The sequence below is a fragment of the Pezoporus flaviventris genome, unplaced genomic scaffold (assembly GCF_033815535.1).
Source record: "Pezoporus flaviventris isolate CSIRO_AGI_PZ_B2104156 unplaced genomic scaffold, CSIRO_AGI_Pfla_v1 ptg000105l, whole genome shotgun sequence".
Classification (NCBI taxonomy): Eukaryota; Metazoa; Chordata; class Aves; order Psittaciformes; family Psittacidae; genus Pezoporus; species Pezoporus flaviventris.
This window is the reverse complement of record NW_026892653.1, coordinates 1,415,899-1,443,216: the sequence shown is the minus strand read 5'-3', so window position 1 is coordinate 1,443,216 and position 27,318 is coordinate 1,415,899. Positions and strand designations below refer to the sequence as shown.

General features: G+C 54.3%; 1 protein-coding gene across 5 annotated transcripts; it reads right to left on the bottom strand.

The window, feature by feature from the left end:
• On the bottom strand, positions 1-27,318 carry KIAA0513 (KIAA0513 ortholog). Of its 5 annotated transcripts, none has more exons than XM_061477420.1 (13): positions 26,963-27,318; positions 10,778-11,263; positions 9,931-10,030; positions 9,499-9,572; positions 9,317-9,387; positions 8,308-8,515; positions 7,849-7,889; positions 7,199-7,277; positions 6,767-6,844; positions 5,141-5,170; positions 2,690-2,770; positions 2,316-2,410; positions 1-2,206 (listed from the first exon to the last, which is right to left on the bottom strand). In XM_061477420.1, the coding sequence occupies exons 2-13, from the start codon at positions 11,104-11,106 to the stop codon at positions 2,157-2,159; spliced, it is 1,236 nt and encodes a 411-aa protein (XP_061333404.1). In that variant the 5' UTR covers positions 11,107-11,263; positions 26,963-27,318; the 3' UTR covers positions 1-2,156. The 5 variants fall into 5 exon arrangements, with proteins under 5 accessions (XP_061333404.1, XP_061333405.1, XP_061333403.1 ...); XM_061477421.1 differs by lacking the exon at positions 26,963-27,318 and adding an exon at positions 21,432-21,455; XM_061477419.1 differs by lacking the exon at positions 26,963-27,318 and adding an exon at positions 17,839-18,113.

The following is a 27,318-nucleotide window of genomic DNA, read 5'->3' as shown; positions in this document are numbered from 1 at the left end:
ATTTTAAAGACAATTTATTCCATCCTTTAGCTCTGTCTCACCCCATCCTTCACACAGCTGGGAAGGGCTTATGGATGTTTTTTATTCCATTTTAATTCCTTTTTTTGGTAGAAAAATACACGTGCAAATAATATACACTTCACTGCTGAGCTTCTTTTCATGTTGGGAAAAAAGGATGATAATAAAGAAACAAAGCAGGATCTGGGAAAGACCTGAGTGGAGATAGACACAGGGATGCCATAGGGATGGGATGCTCCAGGATGCAGGTCCTGGTGCTGAGCTGCCTGATATCCGTGGTCCAGCACATCTTCTCCATCAAATAGGTGCACGTTAGGCCTCTCTGACAGTCCCTTACCCCAACAGAAACCATTCTCTGGTAACACTGCCCACACTGGGAAATGGCCAAGAGGAAGCCAGTGCTGGATCCAATTCTTCATATGAGACCCAGTATGGAGCAGATCCCCAGCCCCAGCAGCAAGGAAAGCCCAGCTCAGGCAAAACCATCATTCTCATGGAAGAAAATGACACCAGAAACAGCGAAAAAGCCCTGTTCTGCTGTTTATCTGACGGGATACAGCCAACAGCATGGGGGAAAATGGACTGAGGATTGCTTGGAACCAGGACTTGTGTTTCAGGACAGTATTTTGGGGGTAAGACTGCATGATGGACCCTTGGCTGCTTGGAACAGGGGTTTATTGACCCCATGGACTGAGCTGACCAGGTCCCATCTGAACAGGGACGTGCCCTGTGGAGGGGAACAGCAATGTCCCCATGGCCCCAGCCTCCCTGCAAACCCTGTGCCAAGGAAAAAGCAGATACACTGCATACCAGGTAGCTGCCATCACTGGAGCAGAATAGATGTGCTTAAGACAGAGCTATTTCAGGTTTGATCGATGGAGCAAAGGGGCTGGGGAAGGAAAGGGCAGAGAGATGCTGGCTGGGGAAAGAGGGTGATTAATCTCATAACATGGCTGCTTTGGGAAGCCAGGAGGCTTTGGGAAACACCATAAGCCCATGGCAGCCGTGATGCTGAGGATGCAGCAGGAACAGGTACAGAGGGAATCTGCCTTGGCACTGTTTTGCTACCTCCTCCCAAGCAGCTTCCATGAGTGCTCCTCTCCCAGCAATCCTGCCCAAGGCCATGGTTTTTCTCCTGCTGATCCAGGCTAATGATACGGAGCAAACTGCATTTTCTCTCTGCCCACAGGTACAAAACCACACATGCGGTGCAGGGAAATTGTCCCAAGGGAAAGATTTCTCCCCAGCTCCCAAGGAGCCTTAAACAGAGGAAGGCAGCAGCATGTTGCCAGCCCCATCTCTGCTCCCAGCAAGCCCCCGCACCGCCCATGCCCCCAGGCAGTGGTGACATCCTGGGTACACAACCCAACCTGTTGCCCTGACCCAGATGCCTGCTGCATCCCATTGCCATCCCCAGCAGCCAGTTCCTGCATTGCCAGGACAAACCCATGTGGTGAGAACACCCAGTGCCTCACTATGGAGGGAGATGGGTCAAACTGGAAGCTGCTTTCCCAGGGGAATTGGCTTCCCATGGTGGCTGCATATGGCCCCAGGGGCTGGATGTGGTCCCTGCCATCACCTCCCATAGCCCTGGTCCAGCTCCAGCCTCCATGCAGATGCCAGTGGGGAAAGGCAACAGGAGGGTCGAAGCCTTGGATTCCTTTGGATTTACCACCATCCACAGCAGCCTGGGGAAGGCACTGAGCAGTGAACACGTTTGGCAGCTCTGCTGCTGTCATGCCATGGAACACCCCGGACCACTGGCAGCATCCCATGGTGGGGCTGGAGACCCTCAATCCAGCTCCCACAAACACACCTGGAGCCTGCAGCAGTCACTCTCTCTTTGCATTTGTTTGGGTTTGGTTTTGCTTTTTTACTCACAAAATACACTTTTGGGGCTGTCTACTCTGAAAACAGATGCGAGGGGGGTCTGGCGAGGGGCAGGGGGGCTGTTTAGCTCCTATTTCTACGTGCTGCCTTGGTGCAGCGCTAAGGGTTGGTGGATGATCATGCAGGTTTTATTGCAGCTTGTGTGTGTGATTTCTCAAAGCAGCACAGCTTCGGTTACAGGTATATCCCCAAAGGTGGGTTTCTTTCCCCATCTTGCCTGCTCCAACCGCAGCGCGATGGCCAGGCAGCTATTCGGTAGCCATCTGCTCAATGTGGTCACTGAGCAGCTTGAATTGCTCTGTGGAGGAGAGAGAAAACGGTGCTGGGAGGGTGCTGAAGCATCCCACCCAGGTAGGAGGGCTCCATCCCTCTGGAATCCCATGGAAGGGGTGCGCATCCTCCCCTACCTTCATCCAAGTTGCCGATAGTCGCCTGCTTCTTCAGGAAGTCGCTGCAGAGCTTCTTGTTCAGGCCGAACGCCAGCATGTTGTGGATGAAGGTGCTGAGGAAGGACAGAGATGCTCTTGGTGAGGGAAGGGCCAGGCTGCCTTTTTTTCCCCCACCTTTCTCTTTGCCCCTGCACCCCCTTGTAGCAGGCACTGGGATGATGCTCAGCTATGGGAAAGCGTGCCAAGAGACACTGCAGTGTTGAGATTTCAATTTAAGAGATAGGAGCAGGTCCTAAGGAAAAGTACCAAGCATCCTCTGCACCATAAGGGTTGTCCCCAATGATGGAACATCTGTGATGTGCCCACCCATCAATAGCCCACGCCCTGCTCACCCCAGCTGCCCGAAGGTGATGTTCTCATTAAAGCGGAGGCTGTCATCACGCTCCTCCTGCGTCATGTGGCACCACTTCTCCCTGCAAGGCACAAACCCGTCTGGCACCACCATCGCCCCAGAACCCCCTGCCTGCATCCCCCCGCCCCAGGACACAGAGAACACCAAGACCCCTTGGCATGTGGGGTGCAGGATGGGCTCCCACAGCTGCATCCATCCGCAGGTCTCTCGCTCTGGGGCAAAGAAAGAGATGTCACAGGAGAGTCATCTTCAAGCTTGGCTTGCTCCTGAAGGTTAATAGCTAGGAGGAACATTGGCCTCTCAGCACAGAGCTTGCATCTCTCATCTTCAGTGCCATCGCTTTGGCATGGGGGATGAGTGAGGAAGCAGGGGGTCTGCGGCGCATGCTGAAGGCCCCCCCAGCCCAGGAGGGGTACCACGAGGGTACCAGGCACCTCTCCCCCATCTGCAGTGGGGCTCCAACACCCCAAACCCCAAGCAAGCCATTCCCCAAACATACCTGCCCCTCCGACAGCACAAGGAGCTCCCGTTCTCTTTCCTATGACCCCACTCAAGGGCCAAAGTGCCAACATCACAGTGCAGCCCTGAAGACTCCCTGGCTCTACTCCACCTCCCAAGCAAATGCAACTGCAGCATTGCCTTAAAGGAAAGGGGTTTATGTGCTCTAGATGTTGGCAATCAACTCTAGGTGGTGAAACGACTCCCAGTCCGGGTGTCCCACTTGTGGGGGCTTTGGGAATAAAGCCCATGTCATGGAATGTCACTGTGGTGCTGTGCTCAGGTGGTGGCAGCAGGGGCTCAGTGCATGCACACCAGGTGAAGCCAGCCCCATCCCGAGAGGTTACAGGCAAGGATAAGAGGAGGAAAAGCAAGGAAAAACAGGGATAGGTAGAAGAAAAATAGCTCTATGGAGGAGAAGGAAGAGGAGAACACCAGGAGCGCATCACACGCTTACAGCTCGCACTAGCTCGCCAGCACACCAAGCGGGATGGGAGGAGCTGCGCTGGGTGAAAACAGCAGTTGGGATGAAAGGTGTCTCACAGTGCATTCAGAGGGGCGAGCTCAGCCCCAGAGCGTGTTTGTGTTGCTGAAAGTGGAGAAGGATGAGTGCCCATCCAGGCTGACCCCATGGACGTGAGGCTGTCCTCACCCCAATCAGCCCAGCCCATGCGGAAGGTGCTGAGCCGAGTCTCAGGGAGAGAGCTGCTGCTATTCACAGGGCTCTGGAAACTTGTATGGTATATTTAGAAGTATTTAAAGAAGAAAAAAGAGGTGTAATTTCTTCCAGATAAAGCTCACAATAGCAAATGAAAACCACATCCAAATCTGGAGGCTGCAAAGAAAGGAGAAGAATCAAATTAAGGGGGCTTTGAAATCTGGAAGCGAAACTTCACAGACCTCACTGGCCCACTTACAGAAGCAGCATGTTTGTAACAATTTTTTTCCTGCCTTTTTATGTTTTTGAGGGAGGAAGGAGGAGAAAAAAAAACATTATCAAAGAAAAATCTGGCTTGTTATTCGGGAGTAACATGCCTGGGAAGGGGGGAAGCTCACATGTGGCTCTACTCAAGCCCTTTGATCTTCATACTAGCACAATGGGGGAGGCACAGGGGTGTGTAAGCCCACGGTGTGCTAACACCTTGCCTGTATTTTGGTGTACCCAAGAATGTCTTGCCATGGGCAGACAATGGGGAGAACTGTGCCTGTAAGATGCGGCTTCATCCACTTGGCATCACTCGTCTTTCAGCAACAGCATTTCACCCCACACAGCCGACCTGAGCAATGCTCTATCTGAGCAGTATTCCAGTTATCCATTTGCTGGTGCATGCCTTAGCCACGTGGGAGATTTACTGCCAAGCTTCAAAGAACCCTCATCCTCTTGCTAATGCCATCACTTGCAGCGATTTGCTCCGAGATTGACTACCCCATGCTCCAGCAAGAGAGCCATGGCTCTCCCCCTGCCCCAATCCCAACTCAGAACACCAATGGATGTGGCTGCATTTGAGCATTTTCAGTTGGCAAAGGACCCTCAGCACCTCTCTGTGGCAGCAGAAGCCAGGAGCAAGCAGGAAAGACAGGAGAGGGGGATGCTTTCTCCACGAAGAGACTCAGTTCATGTCCAAAACCTGCCTGGGGAGCTGTTCCCAGCGTAAGCCCTTGGCTACCCCATCAGTGGGCATCTGATTCCCATAGCAAAATACTACAGCTTGAAACTGGTCAAGTTTCCTTATAAAAGGCCACATTAAAAAGGCCCTTTTGAGTGGGTAATGCACATGGAGTCGAATCTCTGGTGGCCGTTCCTCCACAACGGAGAAAGGGCCTTTCAGAGCCCCCCTGAAACATGTTACCCCCCTCCCCAGGGCAGGGTTTGGACCTGAAGTGAGCATTGGCCTCTGGACTCTAACGCACTGAAGTAGAGGGACAGACACACCTCTTCTCCTCTTCCTCCCCAGTGTTCCCTCTGGAGCGGCAGCAGAAACAGGGCCGACAAGAGTGGTGCGTGAAAGATCATGCAAGATAGAGGGATGGAGGGGAAAGGAGGGAAGAAGAGACAGAAGGAAGGTTGTTAGAGGCAGAGAGAGGAAAGAGAGAGAAAAAGAGGTTTAGTTCTGGTTCCTTCCCCCATCCCCTGCCCTCCCCACCGACAGGAGCAAAAACCTCCCCTGCTTTACTGCAGCCCCAGAGGATGCAGCCCAAACACCACAGAGATGCCCTGACCACCCCATAGAAATGGTCACAGCCCTGTCACCAGGGGCCATCCAGACACCTTCCGTGGCCAAGCAGCACCCCTGGTGTTCCAAAACCCATTCCATGGGACACCAGCCCTCACCAACCAGCTCCTCCTGCCAGGGTTTTTAATCCTCAGTCCAACAAGCGGCATCCGTTCGCCCAGTGGCATCCATTATCCTCTCCAGAGGGCTGAGGGGGGATCACTACCACCTTCCAACCCCCACTGAGATACTCAGAGCACTCCAAAGGTGCAGCTCTTGAAGCTCATTAGTTAGGTGGGCTTGTTTCTGCAGCAGAAGCAGACTCAGCCATCAGTTTAATTGAGAAAGGCACTCGGAGCAGAGAGCAGCTGCCGGTGGCGTATGTCCTTGTGAGACACTTGCTGCTGCTAATTTGGGGCTTAATCAAAGCAAATGCAGTTATGGTTACATTAACTGTTCAATAGGTTCTCTTGGTGGCTTGCTTGGGATGAAAAGAAAGGCAATAAAGGAGAAAACAGAGATTGATCGGCACGCTCAGCCTAGCAGAGCAACCCATGGTGTGAGGCAGGGCTGCTGTGGCTTAGCTCAGGTTGTGGGGGGGACGCAGGAGGGCTGGCTGCTCAAAAAAGGGGCTGTTCAAGTGCTCTCAGCCTGAGAGCTCAAAGCCTCAAAGCACTGCACAGACACGCAGCAAGGGGGAAACTGCAGTCGAGAGAGGAGTGAATTGCTCAAGTCCTCCTGGCAGCTCCATAATGGAGCAAGAGATGAACATGAGCCTGGTGAGCATCTCACCCACCCTTGCACCCTGTAGGGTTCCCATGCCCAGGCACCCAGATGCTCCCAGCACACAGCCACCTTCCCAAATAAGCAGCCCCTTCCCTTTACAGGGTTTATTCCCATCCTACAGCCCTCAGGGGTGATGTGACATCTCCAGCTCCCATCCTTGCTGGTTGCCTGGTGTTGGTCCCCATGCTGTGCTGGCAGAGCATGTCCACAGCTCCCCTGGGGATAGCCGGTACCCAGAGCATCCCCTCCCTGTCGCTGCACTAAGCATCTTTCCCCATACCTGCTTGCAAAACAAGCACCAACAGCCTGAACCCAGCTGGGTTTTCTGGGCACGCCTCTAGGGCTTTGTCCTTGCAAAACTGGTGCAAAATGAGCAAGAAAACCTTCATGCACCTAAATCCCTAGGAGGATGCACCCCACAGCCCAGTAGTCCCACGGATTTGCCATCAGGGGCAGAAAGCAAAGTGTTTCCCCATGGTTGGTGATGCTTAGGACCATTGGGAATGCTGTGAGGCTGGAGGGGACACAGCATCTCCTTTTCTGATGGGAACACATCCTACCTGGTGGTGGGGGACCGCTTCCTTCGCTCGCAGTGCACAGCGTCGAAGAAGGCAGCATTCCAAAACCTCAGGTTGTGCCTGCAGGGAGGGAGGGAGATGCTGGGAATGGCCACCCCCCATCTCCCATCTCTTCTATGCCTCCAGGTCCCAGGGCCAAGCTCTCCCACTTCCCAAGAGCCAGGAGATGATTCAAGGGGGTCTAAAGCAAGTCTGGTGGATTTGGTCCATTTCTGGACCAGCTCCTTGAGTGGCTGCAAACACACTCTCGCTGGCACAAGAGGTGTGCAAAAGCCATCAATGTCCTCTTTTAGGGGCAGCAGCAGCTTAAAAGCACTCATAAACATATGGAGAAGGTGTGGACAAGGAAGAGTAATCCCCTCCCCAGGGAGAACAACACTGGCCAGGACCCAGCTCGCTGCAGGCAGGCTTTACCAGATGGGCTGCTGCTTGAGGTGCATGTACAGGTAGATCTTCTCTCCTTTCTTCTCCTCCTCTGGGCTCTGCACGGAAACTGTGGGGACACAGTTATATACCAAGGTCTGGATGGCTCCCACCTTCCCACCCATGGGCAGAGTATGTGACCCCCTTCCAGCTTGGTGCCTAAGCAGCTGTGATGGCATGGTCTGCAAACCAAATACTCATCCCCAACACATCCACAGCAACAAGAACAGGAGTTTTGGCTGCCCTTTGTGGGTAGGTAAAAGCTCTGACCAAAGCATGGATGTCCCAGAAGGATACTTGAGGGACTGGAACACTGATGGGTAGCACGCATAGCTACTGAGGGGAAACTGGTGCAACACGAAAGCTCAGGGGCAGTGGATGCCCAAACCTCTGCAAGCTCTGCCACTGGGGACAAGATGCCACAAGATGTCCTGTGGGATAAGAGCTGTGATTGCTCCAAAGCAAGGAGCTGTGAAGGCTCCTTTAGAGCAATTCTCTAAGGGCTCAGAGAAGATAGCATCTTCCTGCCCTTCTCCTGGCCCCACAGGTCCAGCAATGCATGGTCATGGTTATTTCATACTACCTCCAACCCTTGTTCCTTCACTGGGGATGCCATGACCAGCAGCACTGGCTCTACTCACCCGTCTTCTTCAGCTTCTCCTTTGGTTTGTCCTCCCCTTCGCTGTGGCACAGAAATCAGTGTCAGCCCCCAAAAAACCCGCCCCCATAACAGGATATATGGTAAAGCCCTGCCCACACCAGAAAGGGGATCACCCCCACTGAAAGCCCCCCTATTTCCACGCCACTGTCCCCCAAGGCCGGAAAAGTGGCTAAGGGACTGTGTTGTCCATCCCAGTCAAACCCAATACAGAGGCGATGCAGAAGATCACAAAGCAACAGCACCACCTCCTAGAACCATACATTTCCACCCCCAAGGGACATAGGACTCCCATACTATGTGATACCCAATGACCAAAGTACAAAGTATGGGACCAACCCCCTTCCCATGGCCATGATAACTCCTGCCTTATGGTGACCCTGCACCCAGGAGGTTTCTGCCTTGGTGCCTGCCTCATCCCACCCAACAGAGAGGTACCCACTCGCTCTTTTTGCTGGTAGGACCCTTCAGTTTGGTCTCCAGGCCCCCGAAGAAGCCCTTGACGTTCTCTGTCTTGGCTGATGTGGTTTTCAGCAGCCGCTCTGCGACGTCCTTCTTCTCTGCCAGCCAGCTATTTGCTGACTTCAGGTACGAGTCGATGCTGCCCATGGGCTTCTCCTTGGCCTCCAAGGGCAGTGTGTGGGTCTTGCCTGTGGGCAACACATCAGGAGCTCAGCTGGATGCATGGTCCTGAGTGCTGTTAGCTCCTGGGGGACCTGCTCCCAGCACAGGCCAGACCCATCCCAATTCCCATAGGTCTTTATCCTCCCCTTAGTTTTGGATAAGAAACCTGGAGCGACCACCACACACCAAGCAATAAACCAAGGTGGTTCTGGGCTGTGACATTCACAACACAGCCCCATGGTCAGGGAATATCTGGGGATTGCCACACATAGAATCATAGAATGGTTTGGGTTGGAAAGGACCTTAAGCTCATCCAGTTCCAACCCCCTGCCATGGGCAGGGACACCTCACATTAGACCATGGCACCCAAGGCTCTGTCCAACCTGGCGTTGAACACTGCCAGGGATGGAGCATTCACAACCTCCCTGGGCAACCCATTCCAGTGCCTCACTACCCTCACAGTAAAGAACTTCCTCCTTATATCCAGTCTAAACTTCCTCTGTTTAACTTTTAACCCATTACCCCTTGTCCTATCACTACAGTCCCTAGTGAAGAGTCCCTCTCCAGCATATTCGCTACGTACCTATTGAATCCCTGTTACCCTTAACATCCCTAGCCATGAACATCCCTGAATAGAAACAATGGCAAACCAGCATCAGCATGAGCATCAGCGAGGGTCTCTGGAAGGTTTGTACTGCTTCTTGGCCATGGAGGCTCTTTTCAGCTCAGTATCAGCCAAGCTTGGGTACTCTCCATCACCCTTCCTATGCACAGGGCACGCTTCACCACCAACACAAGCAGAGCCCAAGGGTGCAGGTGCCTCTTACCCACGTAGTAGTAGGTGAAACACATGGTCATAAGGTTCTTTGCAGGGCTGAAGTCATCCATCTGGTGACACCTATCACAGAGGGATGGTTTGGTAAAGAAAGACACCCACCGGTGGCAACCCATGGGTGCTGCCTGTCGGCTTTTGGTGGTCCAACAAAGCCCCATCCCACCCCTGACTTACTCAAACAGCACAAGGGCAAAGGACTGCATCAGGCGGTAGAAGGTCTGCTCCGAGACACACTTGGAGTTGCAACGCTGCAGGCACAAAGCCCAGGGTTTAGCACAGGTAAAGCAGCAACCTCAATCCCCGCCATGGCCCCCATGCAGGGAGATGGGCAGAGCCTCCCTCCCGGAGACAGGGGTTTGCCTCTTGGAATTGTTTTTGTAGGGAACAGGACATTTCTGAGTGCTGATGAGATGTCATTTTACATAAAAGAGGTGACTTCTGTTCCTACATTGCAATAAAGATGTATTTAACTGCGTCAAGATGTATTCATTCACTTCTCTATCTCCCTGTACTGAAGTTCCTCCTTTTACCCCAATTCCCACCCTTCGTAAGTATCACTTTGGGGTGTTGCTGGGTCACTGCTCCTTTGCCCATCTCTCCCCTTACCTGGGCACTCACGTATCTTGCAAACCACTCCCTGCCCTTCCCATTCTCGCTGCTGCAGAGCTCACCAAACCTGGCCTTCTCTTCTTGGTCCAGATCCTCTCTGAAATGGGGTAGAAAGAGGGAAAAACACTATTAAAGGTGAGGATGTGTCTGGCATTCCCTATCCAGCCAGCATGGCTCAGCTCCTCCACCTCCATCCTGGTCCTGCGATACCGGGAGAAAGCAGAGGAAAAGGAGCATCCATTTTGCCATCCCTCGTCTTATGCTGCTCTTTTGTTCCTCCCTGGCAGGGGGAAAACCAAAGGCAAGGGAGAAGGGAAGAACTAAACACAGTCCAAGCAGAAACTGAGCTCCAGAGACAAGCACTGTGCCCCAGAGCAAAAACAACCCCTGTTGCTGCTCGTCACGCTCCGTTTGCTCAATCCTGCTTGACACACCGAGCCACAGCGTTATGGAGACAACAGTGATGGGAGCTGGGGGGGATGCAGGGCTGGGGTGGGAGCCAGGGGCTGCTGCAGGACCAAGGGGCACATGGTGAGCTGCTGGTGTTGGCAGGAGCATGATTAGTGGGGAAGAAGAGTTGGAGACCACGGCATGGGAAGAACCCCAGCATGGGAAAAGGGAGAAAGGAGAGGGGTGGGAAGCTGGGGGTGAAAGATGAGCTGGGATATGCCTAAGAAAGGGATACAGGGCAGAGCCTGCATCCTCGCCTTAGCTCTGACAACACTGGGGAGCAACAATCTGCGTTATCCAGGCACAGGGAAGGACACAAACCAGAGTGGGAGAGCACCCAGACCCCATCCCATGGGATATCCCTTAGCAGCCCTCTCAGGCCCCATTCACTCACCCGCCAGTGAAGATCTTCTCCACGTAGTGCCGCATGAACTCCCTGCGCTCAGCCATCTCCTCATCCCGAGCCGACTCGGTGCTCTGGCTGGAGGAGAAGGACTCGTTGGATGAGGAGCGGTGGTACCTGCCCCAGTGCTGGGGGGAGTCACCCATGTCATTCTCGCTGTCTGCAGACTCAGTGGCATCGCTCTCCTCCCCAGCCACATCCCCCGTGTCCCCCTGGTGCCCGTTGCCACTGGGGGCTGAGGGCTCTGAAGGGATGCAGGCTGGTGTTTCGGTGTCGAAGTCGATGAGATTCCCTACAGGCACGTCTGGGGGGGCCTCCATGACTCTCCCAAGGGATGTGGTGGTGGTGAGGGGCACTCGGTCCTGGTCCTGTTGTCCTCACTGGGGTGTTGAGGCCATTGCTAGCGGGATGCTTGGCAGGACGGGCTGGCTAAGGCAGGCAGGTCCTTCTGTGCACGGACAGGTTACTGCAGGGCATCTGAAAGACAAGGGGAGGACAAGAGTGAGGACAGGGCCCAGGGGAACCTCCACCATGGACCTTAGGCAAGGAGATCACAGGCCACCACCTACTATGTCCCCAGGATGCCCATCAGCAGCATGGAGAGACAGGACAGGGATGCCCTGATCAGACAGAGCTGGCTGCTCTCCATCAGCCGTGTGAATAAGCAAACCCATGCAGTGCTTGCATGCTTTCTGCACTGCTCAAAAGGGTTTTTTATCCGTTAGCCCAGAAAAGAGACAATTTGAGCCCAAGCTCCATATGCCACGTTTGGGATGTGACATCTCGCAGCCTGACAGGCAGAACTGGGCCAGCGTGAGCCAGCAGCTGGCAAGCACACTGGTGATTTTCCATGGCAGCCCTAAAGCATCGTCCTCTCCTCTTCCATCCCCTCCGCTCTTGGGTCTGCCTGACCCCATTTGTAAATGGGTCCTGGATGGAGCATCCCAGTGTTGAACATGCACCGACTCGAACTGGGAGCGGCAAGGGGATGCTGAACGCAACAGAGACTGTCACGGGGTGCAGGTGTAGGGCTTTGGGCTGTGATTAGATTAATTTTGGCATCCAAGCCACATTGCAAAGGTCCTGCAAAGCATTCCAGGCAGTACTGCATCAGTTGCTGTGCAGCAAAAGGGGCTGCCCTGAAGCTGCCTCTTCATCAGAGTCACTCATGTCCTCAGCGAGCGTGTTTGTGCCCCAGGAGGTGGAAGTGATGCCTTCTGAGGAGTGAGCCTGGTACAAGCATCCCCGCTGCAGCAGCTGGGCATGGGGCCAGCGCGGGGCAAGGCAACGCAGCACAGGAGCAGGGACAGCAGCACGTCAGAGCAGTGACATCCCCATGGAAGCACCACAGCAGCACTGCCATTGCGTCTGCTGCCTTCGAGGACACAGGCAACCACCCCCAGAGCAAAAGCAACCCCAGATTTCCTTCAGCTCAAAGAGTAGCATAACCCAAAGGGCCAATGTGCTGCCCATCAGACAGGAGTTCAAAATAGAACACATCTGAAGTGTTTCACCAAGCTCAGAGGCTAGGAAAATAACCCATTTGTGGCAGGAGGAGCAGCATTCCCAGCAGTGCCCTCCTCCTCCTCCTGCTTCCCACTGCCACTTGGGGTGAGTGGGGTCCTGGGACCCACAGGACAGAGAGGGAAGCACTCACATGCACCCACACTGAGCAGTCAGCCCCCTGCTCTACACCCTCCCTCACACTGAACCCTGCTCATCCCCCTGCACGCACCTAAACCAGGATCCTGGGAGAGCTGCGAGGATGCTGCTGCAGTCAGTGAGCCAACGGGAGCAGAAGCTACTGGGAGGAGAGGAGCAGCCAAGAGGCTGCGGCATAGGAGGGACTGGCCTGGTGCCCACAGGGAGCCAGCCAGCTGCAGCACAGCTCAGCCCCCTGGGCAGTGTGACCCTGTCCACCCATCCACCATCCACCCATCCCTCATCCACTTATCCATCCCTCCACACATTAACCCATCCATGCACCCATCCATCCATCCATTCATCTCTCATCCATCCAACCCCCCATCCATTCACTCATCCATCCACCCATCTGTTCATCCACCCATCAACCCATCCACCTACCATCCACCCATTCACCCATCCACCATCCATCCATCCATCCATCCATCCATCCATCCATCCATCCATCCATCCACCATCCATCCACCATCCATCCATCCATCCATCCATCCACCATCCATCCACCATCCATCCATCCATCCATCCATCCATCCATCCATCCACCATCCATCCACCATCCATCCATCCACCATCCATCCATCCATCCATCCATGCATCCAGCCAGCCAGCCAGCCAGCCATCCCCAGCCCTTTCCAGTCCTAAGGCAGCTGCAAGGTGCCTCTTTGCACCCATGGAGCAGCAGCACAAGCTCATTTCTGACCATCGCAGGCTCTATTTTAAGAGAAAGAGGCCAGGATGCATGTGATGGGCTTTCACACATCTGTGCCTCTCTCCCTGAGTTGCTCATCCCCTGTGCACTGAGATCAGGAGCAGGCTTGGAAGCAGGAGGCAGCACATCTGCAAACCGAGCTGTCAGAGCTCTTTGAGCAGATTTTCTCCATTCAACACTGAGTGGAAGGGAATTGGTGGGGACAACGAATCCATCTGACCATCCATGCATGGATGTGGCACTGAACAAAGTCTGGTGCAAAAGACTTTGTGCAGGCACAGTCCCAGATTCCTCTTATCATGTACATCCTGTAAAGAAATAGCAGGAATTCCTCTACCAGGTGAGCATCCCTGTATCCTTATGAGTATCCATCCCAATCAGATTTGCTCCCACTAGGTCACCTGGGGAGACAACAGTGTTTCTGCCCAGGTACTTTGCAGAGTGCCAAGCCCTGTGCGTGCCTGAACAAAGGGCTTTGCAGAATCTGCTCCAAGCAACACATTGCTTAGGAGCAAAACACAGCCAAGATTTGGGAATTCCAGCTCTAGAAAACAAGTGTAAATGAAGACAGATCTCTTGGCATCACCTCTGGCTCTGGGCAGGTCTGTCCTGTCCCAGAAACCCAGCACCAGCACAGCAGCAGCTCAGGGGGAAAACAGCCACTTCCAGGACTGTATTTATCCAGACACCACCAGAAAGGAACCAGATGTGCTGGGGAAATGCTGGCTCCTTCTCTGCTTGAGCCCATGCCTGTACCCAGGAGGGCAGAGAAGCATCCCCAAGCTCTCTGCCAGATGTGCACAGCAGGCAGATGGCACCACTGCTGACCAGGCTCTGCCCGTCCCCGTCCCCTCCAGGCAGCAGTTCAGGGTCTAAGGGCACACAGCAACGTGCAAGAGCTCACACACAACGCTGCCCAAACGCATTGACCCTCTCCATATACACACACCCCACGACCCTACGACGAGAGAGAAGGACTTGGGGTGCAGGCTGAGCCAGACCCCAGGACTTGCAGTGGGTATAAGGAGCATTGCAAGACAAGCAGAAACCTGGCCAGGGCTGCAGGCAGCATTGCTAAGTGCATTTCTGACCACAAAGGGTTTAACCACTCGCTGACCGGCTCGCAATGAAGTTCTGCCCTCGAAGGAAGGCCACAAAAGGAGATCCAAGTGCTCCAAGTTTGCTGGGTTCTCAGCACAGAGCCTAGAAGAGCTTCAAAACCAAACCAAGCCTCAACCTCAGCCCTGTACCCACCCCACAACCCAGTCGTTGCTCCAACGGAACAAATACAGGAAAGGGATGGCCAAAAATACAAACCAAGAGCCCCAGGTCCTGCGTTCTGAGCACTCAGCTCCATCAGCACATCCCAGCACAAGCCAGACACAGCCCAGAGCATCCTGCTCCTGGCTTGCCATTACTGGGTCAAGCTTGAGAGTGAATGAGGGCTGTGCAATAAAAGGGACTTTTTGGCTGCTTGGGAGCCTTACCACAGTATCACAAGCTTCAGCATCATCGCAAGCTTCAGCATCATTTGGGTCCTGCAGTTCATGGGCTGACTTTAACCACGAGGCTAAACCAGACAGACAAGATAGCACGTAGCTGACTACAGGCTTTCTCACGAGCAAGCATCTTCTAGTGCATCTGTATTCCCTATGGACATTTGGAGTACAACAAATCCACGTCTTCCCACTGGAGACGCCAGCGCAGGAATACTGTCAATGAAGAAAGAGTTGGCTGGAGCCATGCATGGAAATGATGCAGGAAACCTGTGGTACCCCGGAACTTTGGAAAAGGCCTGATTTTAACTAAAAAACATGGGGTGTTAAAACCTGGTGCCAGGAGAGGAATGAGTGAGGAGCTGGAATGCAAAGCAATGGAGCTGGGAATGAGGTAGGACCTTTTTCTGCTCTGTTTCAGAGGAATGTCAGGAGGATCTCTGCCATCATCCTCCCATTCGGTCCCACAGCATCCTCTCCAGGGAACAGGACCACTCAGTGTGCCGTTGAATTCCTTTTTCCCCTTGCAAAACCTGAGGATATGACACAGAGGGGCAAAAACTCACCCCCAAAGCCTCACTGAGTGATGCTGAAGTGGTACTCATGGGATCTAGACCAGAGAACAGCTATGATAAAGGACATGACACAGCCCATCTTCAAGCACAGCCTTTGGGGAGTCCTCTGTGCCCATATGCAGCAGCCAGCACCGGTGCAAGCGATGTACTGAGGTGTGATGATCTCCCCAGGGCAATAGCTTTGACTGAGATGAGCGGCCTGGCCAAGGTGACATGGCAAACCCAAAACTGTCCCTCCCACCAGCATCACAGACCCCATCATCCCACCCAAACCCAGCAGCAGCCCTGGTCCCTGCAGTACCAGCTCTGTCACCATACCAGTAGTGTGTCCCTGTGCCATGGGGTACATCCTATCAGGCAAGGGGATTCCAGGATGAGGTGCTTTCCCAGCATCCCTAAACCCTGTGTGGTTCCCCCTTGGGGTTTATTACAGGTGTGATGGGTGCTGAGGACAGGTTTGCTGCAGGACCTCAGCAGTTCACAGCTGGGAAGTGGGATGCAATCCCAGTTTGATGTGATGGAAATCCCAGTGTGGAACAGGATTCAGCCAGTCTGTGCCTCATTGCTCCCCAGCCCACTCAGTCACCAGAGGTGGATGACAAACTCCACTAATTCTCGTTACCAGCTCAGGCTGTGGGTGCATCATGTACAATGACACTGCTCGAACCCACACTCGCATCTGCCTCCTACGCAGAGATGGTGCTGCAGCCTGGAGCCTTCAGGGGTGATTAAATACTGTAATTAAAATGAAGGAACCTCTGCCTATTCGCATAGCTGCAGCATTGCACCCTCCAGTCCCTCTGCTCACCGGGATGCGCGCAGACACTTAGTGCAATGGCTCTGAAAGCCCCTGTGGACATCCAGCCCATTTGCATCCCCACCAGAGATGCTGCTTCAGGGAAGGAGAAAAGACACAATGAAGTCTTGCAGGACATACCCCATGTCTCAATTTCCCAGCCATGTCAGGGGACATGTGCTTCCTAACCTGCAGGAAGGGGGATGATGCACTGCTACCTCCTCCCACCGACTGTTCTGCTGCCCTGGGGAGGATGCAGCCTGGATGCAGGGGATGACACGGGGAGTCACTGCTGCTGGTGTGACAGCAAAGAGCCATTGCTCAGTACTGGCACATTTCCACGCTGCAGCTCACCACAGAGCTCCTCTTGTCCCATCCTCCCTGTGCACAGGCAGTGCATCCAGATCCCGGCAAGGAGACCATGCAGTCACCCTCCTCCATTGCATCCATGGGTCTGTGCTGGCACAGCACCTCAGCACCAGTGGGAAGTGCCCCGGTGGGCGCTGGGCCAGCCTGGCCGGGCCCTGCAAAGGCACCCTGGACAAAGCGTTGTTTCTGCCAAAGAAAACTCCCTGTGCTCTAAGGGAACGGCCTGTTTCCTCATGGGGAACTGGTCAGTCTTGTTCCCTGCTGTCCCTCCTGCAGTGTGAACACCTGGGCAGCTGGGTCATGGCTGAGGGATGCTGACCCCTTGAGCGCCAGATCCCTCAAACCACCCTGAAAACAGAAGCACAGCACCTATCCATCTTCCCAAAGTGCTCCATAAGCACCTGAATGCCCAAACCTCCTTGTTTAAACGAGCCCTGAAATTCCCCCTCTGTGAGCCTGCTTGTCCCCATGCGGACCTGCTCTGCTCCCTGTGTGTCAGCCAGGACATGCTCCTTGTTCTATCGGGGTTCAAGCTGCATCCTCCTCAAGGCACAGCCGCATTATCCTGATGCTGCTCAGCCACTCACAGGCAGAGAAGTTACAGCCTCTGCAACTTAATAAAAGTAATACCCAGGATGCTAGGCCTCAGCATCAGTCCGTGATGCTGGCCACAAGCAGGACCCTTTGCCTCCCCAAGCCAGCATTAACCCACATGGGTAGCTCTACAGACCCAGCTCGTTCAGCCTTAATAACAGAGCTGTTTCAAGACAATCTGAAGCCCCGCACCTTGCCCTGCTTTGCAAAGAGCCTTTTTTTCCCTGCTGCCATCAGACACCATATGGCAGCTCCCCATTTGCCTGGACTTCAGAAGGGAATTAAATATCTCTTGAACAGACCTGTGCTGTGTAAGACCAGCTTTTGTGCCGAGCAGCAGCTTCTCCTTTAACACTTGCCAAGCAGCATAGCTTTCATTGCCCCCCCCCCTCCCTTGCCATGCACACGCATCTCCAGGGAGCCCTGAAACTGGAGCTGTTTATTCTGCAATTCCAGCATTCATCCAGCTTCACATCGGAATGCTGAGGGGCCAGCCTGTATGTTGGTCATGAGCTTCCCTTCCCCAAACACGCTCAGCCCTGTATTCCCATGGGAAACACTGCCTCCATGGTTAAAGATGCAGCCTTTTGATGAAGGAGCGCAGGGAACGCATCCTACCCCAGGAGGATGAATGCATCCAACCCACAGGCTGATCTTACAGCAAAGTCCAAGTCCTCCCTGCAGGAGATGGGGAAAGAGAAGGGGTTAAACCTCAGCCTGGGGGGCCCATGCACAGCGGGCCTGTCCTCACGCAGGGTCACAGCGGAGTCCGTTCGGATGCTGCCCTCCCTTCCTACCCTCGCCGTTACCTGCACGCAGGGCCCTCCTCGCACCGTTGTCAGCGGCATCCGTCGGGGCCGTACCCCCGTGTCCGGCGCACCGGGAGCCCGGCGGCTCGGGGCCGGTGCGGTCGCTCCCTGCGGAGCTCAGGCGCATCGCGGGTACCCACGCAGCACGCACGGCTGCGCGCAGAGCGCTGCCGCTCCGCCTCGGAGCAGCGGGATGGGAAGCGGCTCATTGTGTAACTCCGACACAGTTTTCACGCCCGGGAGAGCTCCTTTCCCCTTGCCACAGCGCTTGTGCGGCGGGATGCCCGCACCGACCTCATCACCCGCCACCCCCAAATCAGCCTGTGCGAGCCATTCCATGAAGGCACATTCGGGGTGCTCCCCAGCAAGAGTTTGTCATCCCTTTCCATCACTTTTAGCTGGTATTTAAGCCTCCCCCCCCCCCCCCCCCCATCACTCTGAGCCCTGCAAGACTGAGTTACCTGCTCCGCTCCTCCCCACAATAAGGCACTCCAGGAACAGAAAGTGCGAGTTTTGATCAGGGGGAGGAAAAAGCCCCAGTGGGGAGGAGAAACCGGGCGAGGGCAGCTGGTGCAGTTGACAGGACAAGGGCAGTGCTTCAGTGAGTTATGGCTCACCTGGAGGGTGGTGCTGCCAGAGCCTGGCTTCTCCCCTGGCACCGTTAGGGAAAAGGATCCAGGAGTTCCATGGCAAGAGATGGGAGAGAGAAGAAGGGCAATCCCCCTGTGAGGGATGTCCCAGAGGGGGTGTTGCATGCCTGGGTGGCAGCTTTGGGGTGCTCACAGTGATGGGGAGTCTCTGATGCGAAGGGAAGCAGTAGAGGAGGCCACTAACCCCTCCACCTTCTGCCAGGCCCTGTTAGGGCATTCAGCCCTCCCAAAAGGACCTTTGTCACTTGGCCAGCCACTGTTTGCATTAACCCCATGGGCTCTCTCTCCAAAGTGGGGTGCTTTGGGGAAGCTCCAGCCTCCCCAGCTCTGCTGCCTTACCCATAACAGTGAGGGGAGGCTGGAAACCCTCTGTGTCAGCACTGCATCCCTGGTCCTGCTTACGCTCCCTGCTCCAGCATCACCCCAACTCAGAGCAGAGCCTCTTTTCATACTCCTGTATCCAAGCATCACTATGGGCAAAGAGGCAGTGATCCCTTGACCCAGCACACCCCACAGGACCAGCCGCAACAGCCAGCCCTGTTCTGCTACCCATGGGGAGCAAAAAACAGGCTTGGTTGTAACAACAGCATCTTCTCCCCTAGGAGATGTCATGGGGAGATGGTCCAAGAGCAGCAAATTGCATGAACCCAAGGAAATATTGCTGGGACTGCAGCATCCCTGGCAACGCCTGTCCAAACCCAGCTGCTGCTGCACAAGGGCACTCTAGGGAGAGAGTCGAAAGCCTCCGCATGCCTTTTTAGTCCTTTCAAGCTACACAGGAGATGGGTGAGTCACTCCTACCATGGAGCATCCTCATCTGGAGAGCTCAGATGCTGCCAGTTAGCGTGGAACTGCTCAATGCCCCTTTCAACCCTGTGCAGAGGGGATGCTGCCCGCCCCACACTCACATCATCATCAGCCCACGGAGGAAGCAACGCATTTGTGACACAAAGTTTGAGCTCAGCAGAAATACAAGAGCGTTACTAATTGCCTGTCTGCTGAGGGTGATTATTATAATTAAGCCAGGCTTCAGAAATGGCAAATGACATGTGAAAACACACCCCAGATCCAGATTTTATATACCACCACAATGAGGGGTTTGCTGCCTTCACCTTGGTTGGGCTTTCATGTGGATGCCCAATCATTAAAGCACAACTTGAAGGTCGTAGGTTGGGTTTTTATCTGTTGCTGCTGTTGTTGACCTGGGTTTTGCACTGGAGCATGGGAGATGGAAACCCCTGGAGCACACATGCTCCTGGCACTGAATAGAACCCAATCTCCAGCACTGGGATGGGAGATGGGCACTTTTGTGCCTGCTGCATCTGGTTTGGTAACCCAGGAATGGTTTACCTGATTGAAGAAAGGGGAGACCCCAGCATGCCAGGAGAGCATCCACCATGGGACTTGGCCATGGCACACTGCCTGCCCTGGAAGCAGCCAAGGACCAGGGCAGCCCATCTCCATCTCCATCTCCTGGAGTTGTGGACCCACCTGCACCCATATGAAACATAGACTGGTTTGATCACCCAGTTCCGATCCCCCTGCCCTCACATTAGACCATGTCACCCAAGGCTCTGTACAGCCTGGCCTTGAACACTGCCAGGGATGGAGCATTCACCACTTCTTTGGTCACCCTATGCCAGCACCTCAGTACCCTCACAGTAAAGAACTTATTTGTTATAGCTAACCTCAACTTCCCCTGTTCAAGTTTGAACCCATCACCCCTTGTCCTGTTGCTACAGTCCCTAATGAAGAGTCCCTCCCCAGCATCCCTATAGGCCCCCTTCAGATGCTGAAAGGCTGCTATGAGGTCTCCACGCAGCCTTCTCTTCTCCAGGCTGAACAGCCCCAGCGTTCTCAGCCTGTCTCCATACAGGAGGTGCTCCAGGCCCTGATCATCCTCGTAGCCTCCTCTGGATCCTCATGACCCTCCTCTGGACCTATGAGGACATATGAGGTGTTCAAGACTTCCCAAACAGCTTGTGGAAACGTCTCCATGGAGGTTTCCCCCCTAAAACACCCTCATAGCGGAACAACCCCTCTCCCCATCTCCATCCTCAGCCAGAAGCCATCTCCCATTGCTCCCCACACTTCCAGCCTCATCCACCCTCCAGCATCCACCTCCCTCCATGGTGTGTTTACAGGCAGCCTGCGAGCATACACAGACGATGATGCCCAGCTGCCTCACCGGCACATTGAGAGCTGCCTCTGCCCCCGGACTGACGTGGGTATTCATCACTGCATCCCTCTCTTCACAGACAAAAGGCTCCGGGGGTGGCTGTGTCTGTCGCACACGATAAGTGGCCTATTTTCCTTCCCTGATCCCAACACGGCACGACTCCAGCAGTAGGCGGGCGCCGTGAGACAGCCAAGCTCACATCTGCCTTGTGGTTCTCCAGCACCAGGAGGGAGGAATCGGTGCTGAGCAGAGGGTGACATCCCTCCCAGCAGGCAGCTGCAAGGGGAAGCACCTCTTCTGTGGAAGTTACTAAAGAATTGGGCAACGTTTTGCTTCACACCCTTGAGCAAAAGGCAGCCCAGGAGAGCAGGGCTGGGCATGAGGCATAGGGGAAGGCAGCGACAGCTCCGGAAGGGAGATGGGGTTTCAAAGACAGAAGGATGTGATGCAAAATCCTACTGTAAAGAATGGAGCGGTGCCAGAGCAGGGAGAAATGAGGTAAAAACACTGAGAAAAGGCCCAAAGCCCAGGTACTGCATAGAAACACCATGGGGTCAGCCTGAAGGTTGAGCCCCACAGAAGAGGGCAGCCCCTTTGTTGCAGCTTGGGCAAGGCCATGCCCATGAGCGCAGCAAAAGCACATGGATCAGGACAGGGACACCAAGGCACTTCCACAACACAGAGCCACATGCATAACGATGGATTAACTCACAGTAAAAGACCCACAACAGTATGAAACCATCCAAACCATAATGGGTACTCACCCTCTGCGATCTCATGGGTAAGGGACTTGGCTCAGACTCACAAGACAAGGAAGATGTCAGATTCCTGATGCTTATTTAGCCGTGTTCTTCCATTCCCTCCCTCTCTTGGCCACCCAACAGCATCTCCCCTGTGCCCAGCCCTGCTGCTTACTGAGCCCTCAAAGCCAGCACCCCAACGCGAGCACGCAACGCAACAGTGTGTTGCAACACCAAGTATAGTTGTGACACGGCTGCTAAAAACCTAAATAAGCCGCTCTCCCAGTCTGTCCCTCTGCAAATCCGTCCTAATCCAATCTGGTTTATGGCATTAAGTTGGACCCTCCCATACCGAGCACCCCTGTTGGCACAATGGTTGGGAAAATCCTCTCGTTTCCTTATTCCTGGTTGAATCTCTAATGCAGAGGTCACCGGAGCTTCCTTTTCCTTGCTTAGGAAAGGGACTAACGACAGGGATCTGAGTGTGCTCCCAGCTTTACACGTTGCTGGCACATCACATCCATGGCACAACAGTGGCTCATGCATGGGAGACCTCCCTTTGTGCTGGCTGTAAACACGCTGGATGCAACCAAGCACCTTCCCCTTTGCTGGGTGTTTATGTGGTTTAAAACACAGGGCTTTCTCCACCTTAACCAGACACAGCAGAATAACCATGGAGGTGGGATCCCTGTGCTGACTTCCACCTTTCCCAGTAAATCACAGCTGGGATCCAGGTGATGAAATGAACCCCAAACTACAGGGATTTGGTGCACACCAACTAACCCCAGAGCACACGCTCCTCACCTCGGTTCTGGTGATGCTCTGCCCTCCATGAGACCACCCCATGGCTGGACCTACGTCAGGGTGACACGGCTGCATCGCCAGCCACCCCTTTACCTCCCTGCAGAGCAGAGGAGAGCAGCCAAAGACACACACCTCCTCGATGCTAAGTTCTTCAGGGAGGAAAATCCCTCTCCATGTCTCCCTGGGGTCCTCTCAGCAAACATCTGCCACAGCACGAGCTCGGCAAGGCAGGCGGGCATCAGCGAGATAGGACCAAGGTGTTGTAATTACCCTCAGTCATCTGGGAAGTTATTGCCATGGGAAAGGAAAGCAGCAGAACCTATTTACAACCCCTTTCCCATTGAGACGCAGATGGCCGGGCTGACATGAGCCCGAGCAACAGGAGCGGGGCTGCTCCCCCTCTGCTTTCCCTGCACACACCCAGATCACGTTTGGCTCCATCCAATACTTAATGCAGAAATAGCTGGGGCCCATGTGGGTGTTGCTGGCACCATTGCTGGCTGCACTGAGAGGCAAGAGCTCCAGCTGCACCTGCAGGTTAAACAGTCCCCCCCCGAGCACTGTTCTTTGTCCTTCCCCTTCCCTGTAAACCAGCCCATGGGAGCAGGGCAAACCACACAGGGAGCGCTGGCAGCAGCGCAGCTGGGAGGAACAAAGGTGGTTTTGATCCCTCCTGCCCGTGCGAGGCACCCGGGATGGGCAAGGAGCAAACAGGAGCGATGGGAGCTCAAAGGGGCAGCTCAGCTCTGTGCCAGCAGTGCCACAGGGCTGCAGTGGCGATGGGGACATCAATGGGGAGGCAGTGGGGACGTGCTGTGAGGTGGCTCCCTAAGGAGCAGAAGGGGCCTCAGTGTGGTGGATAGAAACATGGAATGGCTTGGGTTGGAAGGGACGTTAAGCTCATGCAGTCCCAACCACCTGCCATGGGCAGGGACACCTCACACTAAACCATGGATGGTACCCAAGCTCTGTCTAACCTGGCCTTGAACACCACCAGGGATGGAGCATTCACAGCTTCCCTGGGCAGCCCATTCCATTTCCTCACCACCCTCACAGTAAAGAACTTCCTCCTTATATCCAACCTGAACTTCCCCTGTTTCAGTCTGAACCCATCACCTCAGCTTGTGCGAATTCCAGGTCTCATGAAAGGTGGTGTGGGCAGATTGATGCTGGGAAGAACCCCATGGTGCCTCCACCAGCCTCCCCAGGACATGCTGCTTGCTGACACCTGCATTGCCTGCAAACACAGCTCCCATGTTTTATGTCCCCTCTCCCTTCCCTTGCTCAGTGGCTAGAAAGGATGACAAACCATGGTTAAATATCACCCTAAACCCAGGCACAGCGGGGTCCTCCACTGCCACCCCACACAAGGGATGGAGGAGCTTGCGGCAGCCCTATGGTCCTCAGGGTGTTCAGACGTGAGCAGCTGAGTGGATGCTCAGGAGATGCTGGTAGCTGCAGCACCAAAGGGAAGGTCACCAGCAAGGTGATGCAGATGACTTGAGCTCCATAACATGAATGCTCAGGGCACAACATGCTGGCAAAGGAACGAACGCTGTTTTCCTGCTTGTATCCCAACATCCTGACAAAGACGCAGATTCCTAAGCAGGCCAGCTCACCCATCCTCTGCTTAGGTGTAACCTCCCCACAGACCACCTTGCTTTCCCAGTTGTCATTCCCAAGGGGTGGCTGATTTAACTGTAACATCACCAGCATCCTCTGCAACCCTCACTGTGCTGCCTGCAGCACCAGCCATCACCATCAGCCTTCCCAACCAGCAGCACTTGGTACCCAGCATCAAGCAAGAAGGGACAAGGGAGGATGAAAGACCCGTTGCATTTCCAGACAGGAAATCACTCCATTCCCCAGGGAATCCCGTCCCTAATTGTTTTGCATTAAGAGCTTCCAAATTCATGAGCGTGATAACCAGAAAGAGGAGAAAAGCAATTAAATTAGCTCCAGGAGCCATGAAAAGCAGCCTTGCAATGCAGCAATGGGATGGGATGCGACGCCAGTTAGACAGTGCCACTCACACCAGTGTCTATGCAAACCAAACTCATTTCACATGCACCCACCGAAGCTGCTTCCCCAGCAGAGCCCATCACGCTCTTTTGGAGCGCTTTGTGCCATATAATTTCCTTTCCAGTTACAACAGCCAGCAGTGACTCCCGGCTCTCTGTTTGTGTAAAGCTCTATCACATGCCGGATAACAGCCCAACAAGGAATTTATAAATACAGGCAGTAATTGTCACTCCAGCCATCTGTTAACATGGAGAGCCAGGCAGCGGCGCGGCGGAGGTGGAAACACAGGGAAAAGCATCGCAGTGGTGCCATGGATGACAGGGAGCCAGGGAGATGCCGTGATCTGGGATCTGCGCTGGGATCACTGGCCATTGGTCCTGTGGCTCATCCTGCTCACCATCCAGAAAACCTACATGGTCCCCAAACGACATCAGATTTGCCAGCTTTCCCCATCCCACACTTTGTCTTGCCATGTGGGATGCAGACCCAGCAGACTCCATCCTGGCTTTGGGATACAGCCATGCCGCAGGGGGATGCCCACCCTCTGGGAGCCCCAGCCTGCTCCCCATGGTGCTCCATGCACCAGTTTGACTTTTACCTTCACCCCACGGGTGCTGGGTGATGGGGATGCTCCTTCCAACAGGCAGGAAGCAGCTGGTAGAAGGTGATGCTCTGTGTGCCCCAGTGATCTTGATATGGTGCGGACACAGCCTGATGCTACAGGGGTAGCCCTGCAAGCATTTACTGGTGCTTAATGCTTATTTAAAGCTACAACTACCAACATAAAGAGAGCCAGTGACGCATCGGGTGCTTTTCCCCCTCCCTGGGTGCCGCCCCACTGCAGACGTGCCCAAGAGCCGCAATGGGAGCTCCGGAAGGGACCGCGTGCCAAAATGCAGCCCAGGGCAGGACTGGAAAGACCTGTTGCTGCTACCGGAGCCACGAGGGCACGGGGCTGGGAGGGGAGGTGTGGCAGAGGCCAACGAAGCCTGTGCTACCGCCACCAGCACTTGGGAAAGGGCTGGAGCAATGGAAGCAAGCAGGGGTGAATGGATGCATCCCATAGCCCAGAGTGTGAGCCCAAACACATGCGGACCCTTGGGAGGCTGTGCCTGCGAATGGAATACAGTGATTTAATTCTGCCCTGGGCCTGCAGGGCCCTGACCCATGCCCAGTGCTCAAGGTCTAACCCAAATCTGATATCCAGAGTCAGTGGGATGACCTGATGCAGCCGCTCTGGTGCCATGGTCCCCATCTCCCATTGCTTCAAATGCAGCACAAAGCACTGACAAACCAACCAGGGAAAAAAGGGGAAAAAAAAAAACAACCCAGAAAATAGAGGAAAAGAAAACCCCAGAAAACAGCAAAAAAGCCCCAGAAAACAGGAAAAAAAAAGCAGCAGGTTTATTTCTCCCTGACATCTAATAATGTTTATCGCCCTCCGAGCAGCAGTTTCCCACTCCAAGAGCCAGCAGCAGGGCTGATCCTCCTCCAGGCTGGAAGCAGTTTAAAGCCTGGCATCTCCCCATCTCCCGCCCTCCACCACCAGTGAGAAGACCAAAAAGGTTCAAAAGGCACAAAACAGAAGGAAACGCCATGGGAAGCAACAGCCCTGGATTCTGGGGCCGGGCTGGCTCCTATAGAGTTCACTGCAAACCCTGCATCCCTGCTGCTCCCAGCTTCGTCCCGCAGGATTCCTTGGGCTCTGTGGTTGTTTTCCAGCTCTGAGCTCATACAAAAGGTGCTGGGGCCACAGCAGAGCATCCAACCCACTGGATGAGGTAGTTACTAGGCGAGGGGGAGAGCTGCTGACAACTTGCAGGAGGCAAAAGGAGAAGTTAATGGTGCTGCAATTCCCACTGCCTCTGTCATTAGGAAAAGAAAATGCATTCGAGCATCCTCACTCGAATGCGCAATGTAATTTGTTTCAAGTTTAATATCATTTTCTTTCCTGGAGATGGGCTGAAGCTGGGGAAAGTCTTTGTTTTTATCAGCCGTGCTTCAGGGCAGATGCAAGGAAAAGGAAAGGATTTGCAGAGTTTTATAAAGGGGGAAAACTCATTTAAACCTGTGCAGGGTGGCTGCTGCAAGAGGCAACCGGCCACTGAACTACTACAGACACTATCACCCTGAGCAGTGTGCTCATAAACCAGCTCAAATTAGCTCAGTATTTAACACAGGTTGTTAATGGAGGGTGCGGGTTTTCTCCTGCCCACCAAACTAAAGCTGCCTGTTGCCACCATGCTCCTGCACGAGGCAGTGGCATCGCCTCACCTGAAAGCACCGGTTTTGGGGCAGAACAGGAGGAAAGGGGGAATCCCGGTTTATCTGCGGTTTAATCCTCTCCTGGAGACCTGGGCTTTGCACAGAGAGGTTGGGATTTTCCCCCGCCTGGCTCATGCCGTTTCCTCCTTGGGGCCTCTTGTTTGTACAGGCGGCTGCAAACGTTTCCTCCTCCTGGCGCCACGGAACAACACGGCTCTAGGGGGGGAGCATCCTGGAGCATCCGCATCCATGACCCACCCCGAGCCCATAAACCACCACGAACTAAAGCATCAGATCTGCACACACCCCCCCAAAAAAAAAGGAAAGAAAAGCAGCAGAGCTCCCCTGCACCTTCTCCTTCTGGCTTTTAACCCAAGAGCACAGCAGGGCCACCAGCCTTGTGCTATGTAATATAAATCAGGTTTCCTGGCGCTGCTGGAATAGAGAAATGATAAAACACAGACCTGGTGGTCCCACGGCAGCGGAATCGACAGGCTTTTTCTCTCCAGGCCTGGAACAAGGAAGAGATAAACCACGCTTGCTCCAGAGCACAGGCAAACAACCGCTTATCACCACGTTAGCAGCCTCAAGGCTGTTGCACGGCTGCAGGAAAAGTATTATTCCTCCCCGCTCGCGGTAAAGTTTCTATTTTGGGCCCCTCCGTCACGCAGAGCTGCAGCCTCAATCCATGCTGGGCTGGGAAAGCAGCCAGCCATGCAGCCCCCAGGGACCCCTGCAAAGCCCGTTTCCTCCAACGCTGCCAAACTCACCAGCAAAGGGATAAACTTTGGGTGAACCGGAGGTAGTTTTTTTGTTAGAG

What these genes read in the sequence shown, in the direction of transcription:
- KIAA0513 (XM_061477420.1), bottom strand. Translation starts at nt 11,106, where the DNA reads ATGGAGGCCCCCCCAGACGTGCCTGTAGGGAATCTCATCGACTTCGAC. An exon ending in GAGAAGATCTTCACTGGCGG is followed by an intron (nt 10,031 to 10,777) that starts GTGAGTGAATGG and finishes ACCCCATTTCAG; the next exon opens with AGAGGATCTGGACCAAGAAG. An exon ending in CTCAAGCAGCAGCCCATCTG is followed by an intron (nt 6,845 to 7,198) that starts GTAAAGCCTGCC and finishes CCCTCCCTGCAG; the next exon opens with GCACAACCTGAGGTTTTGGA.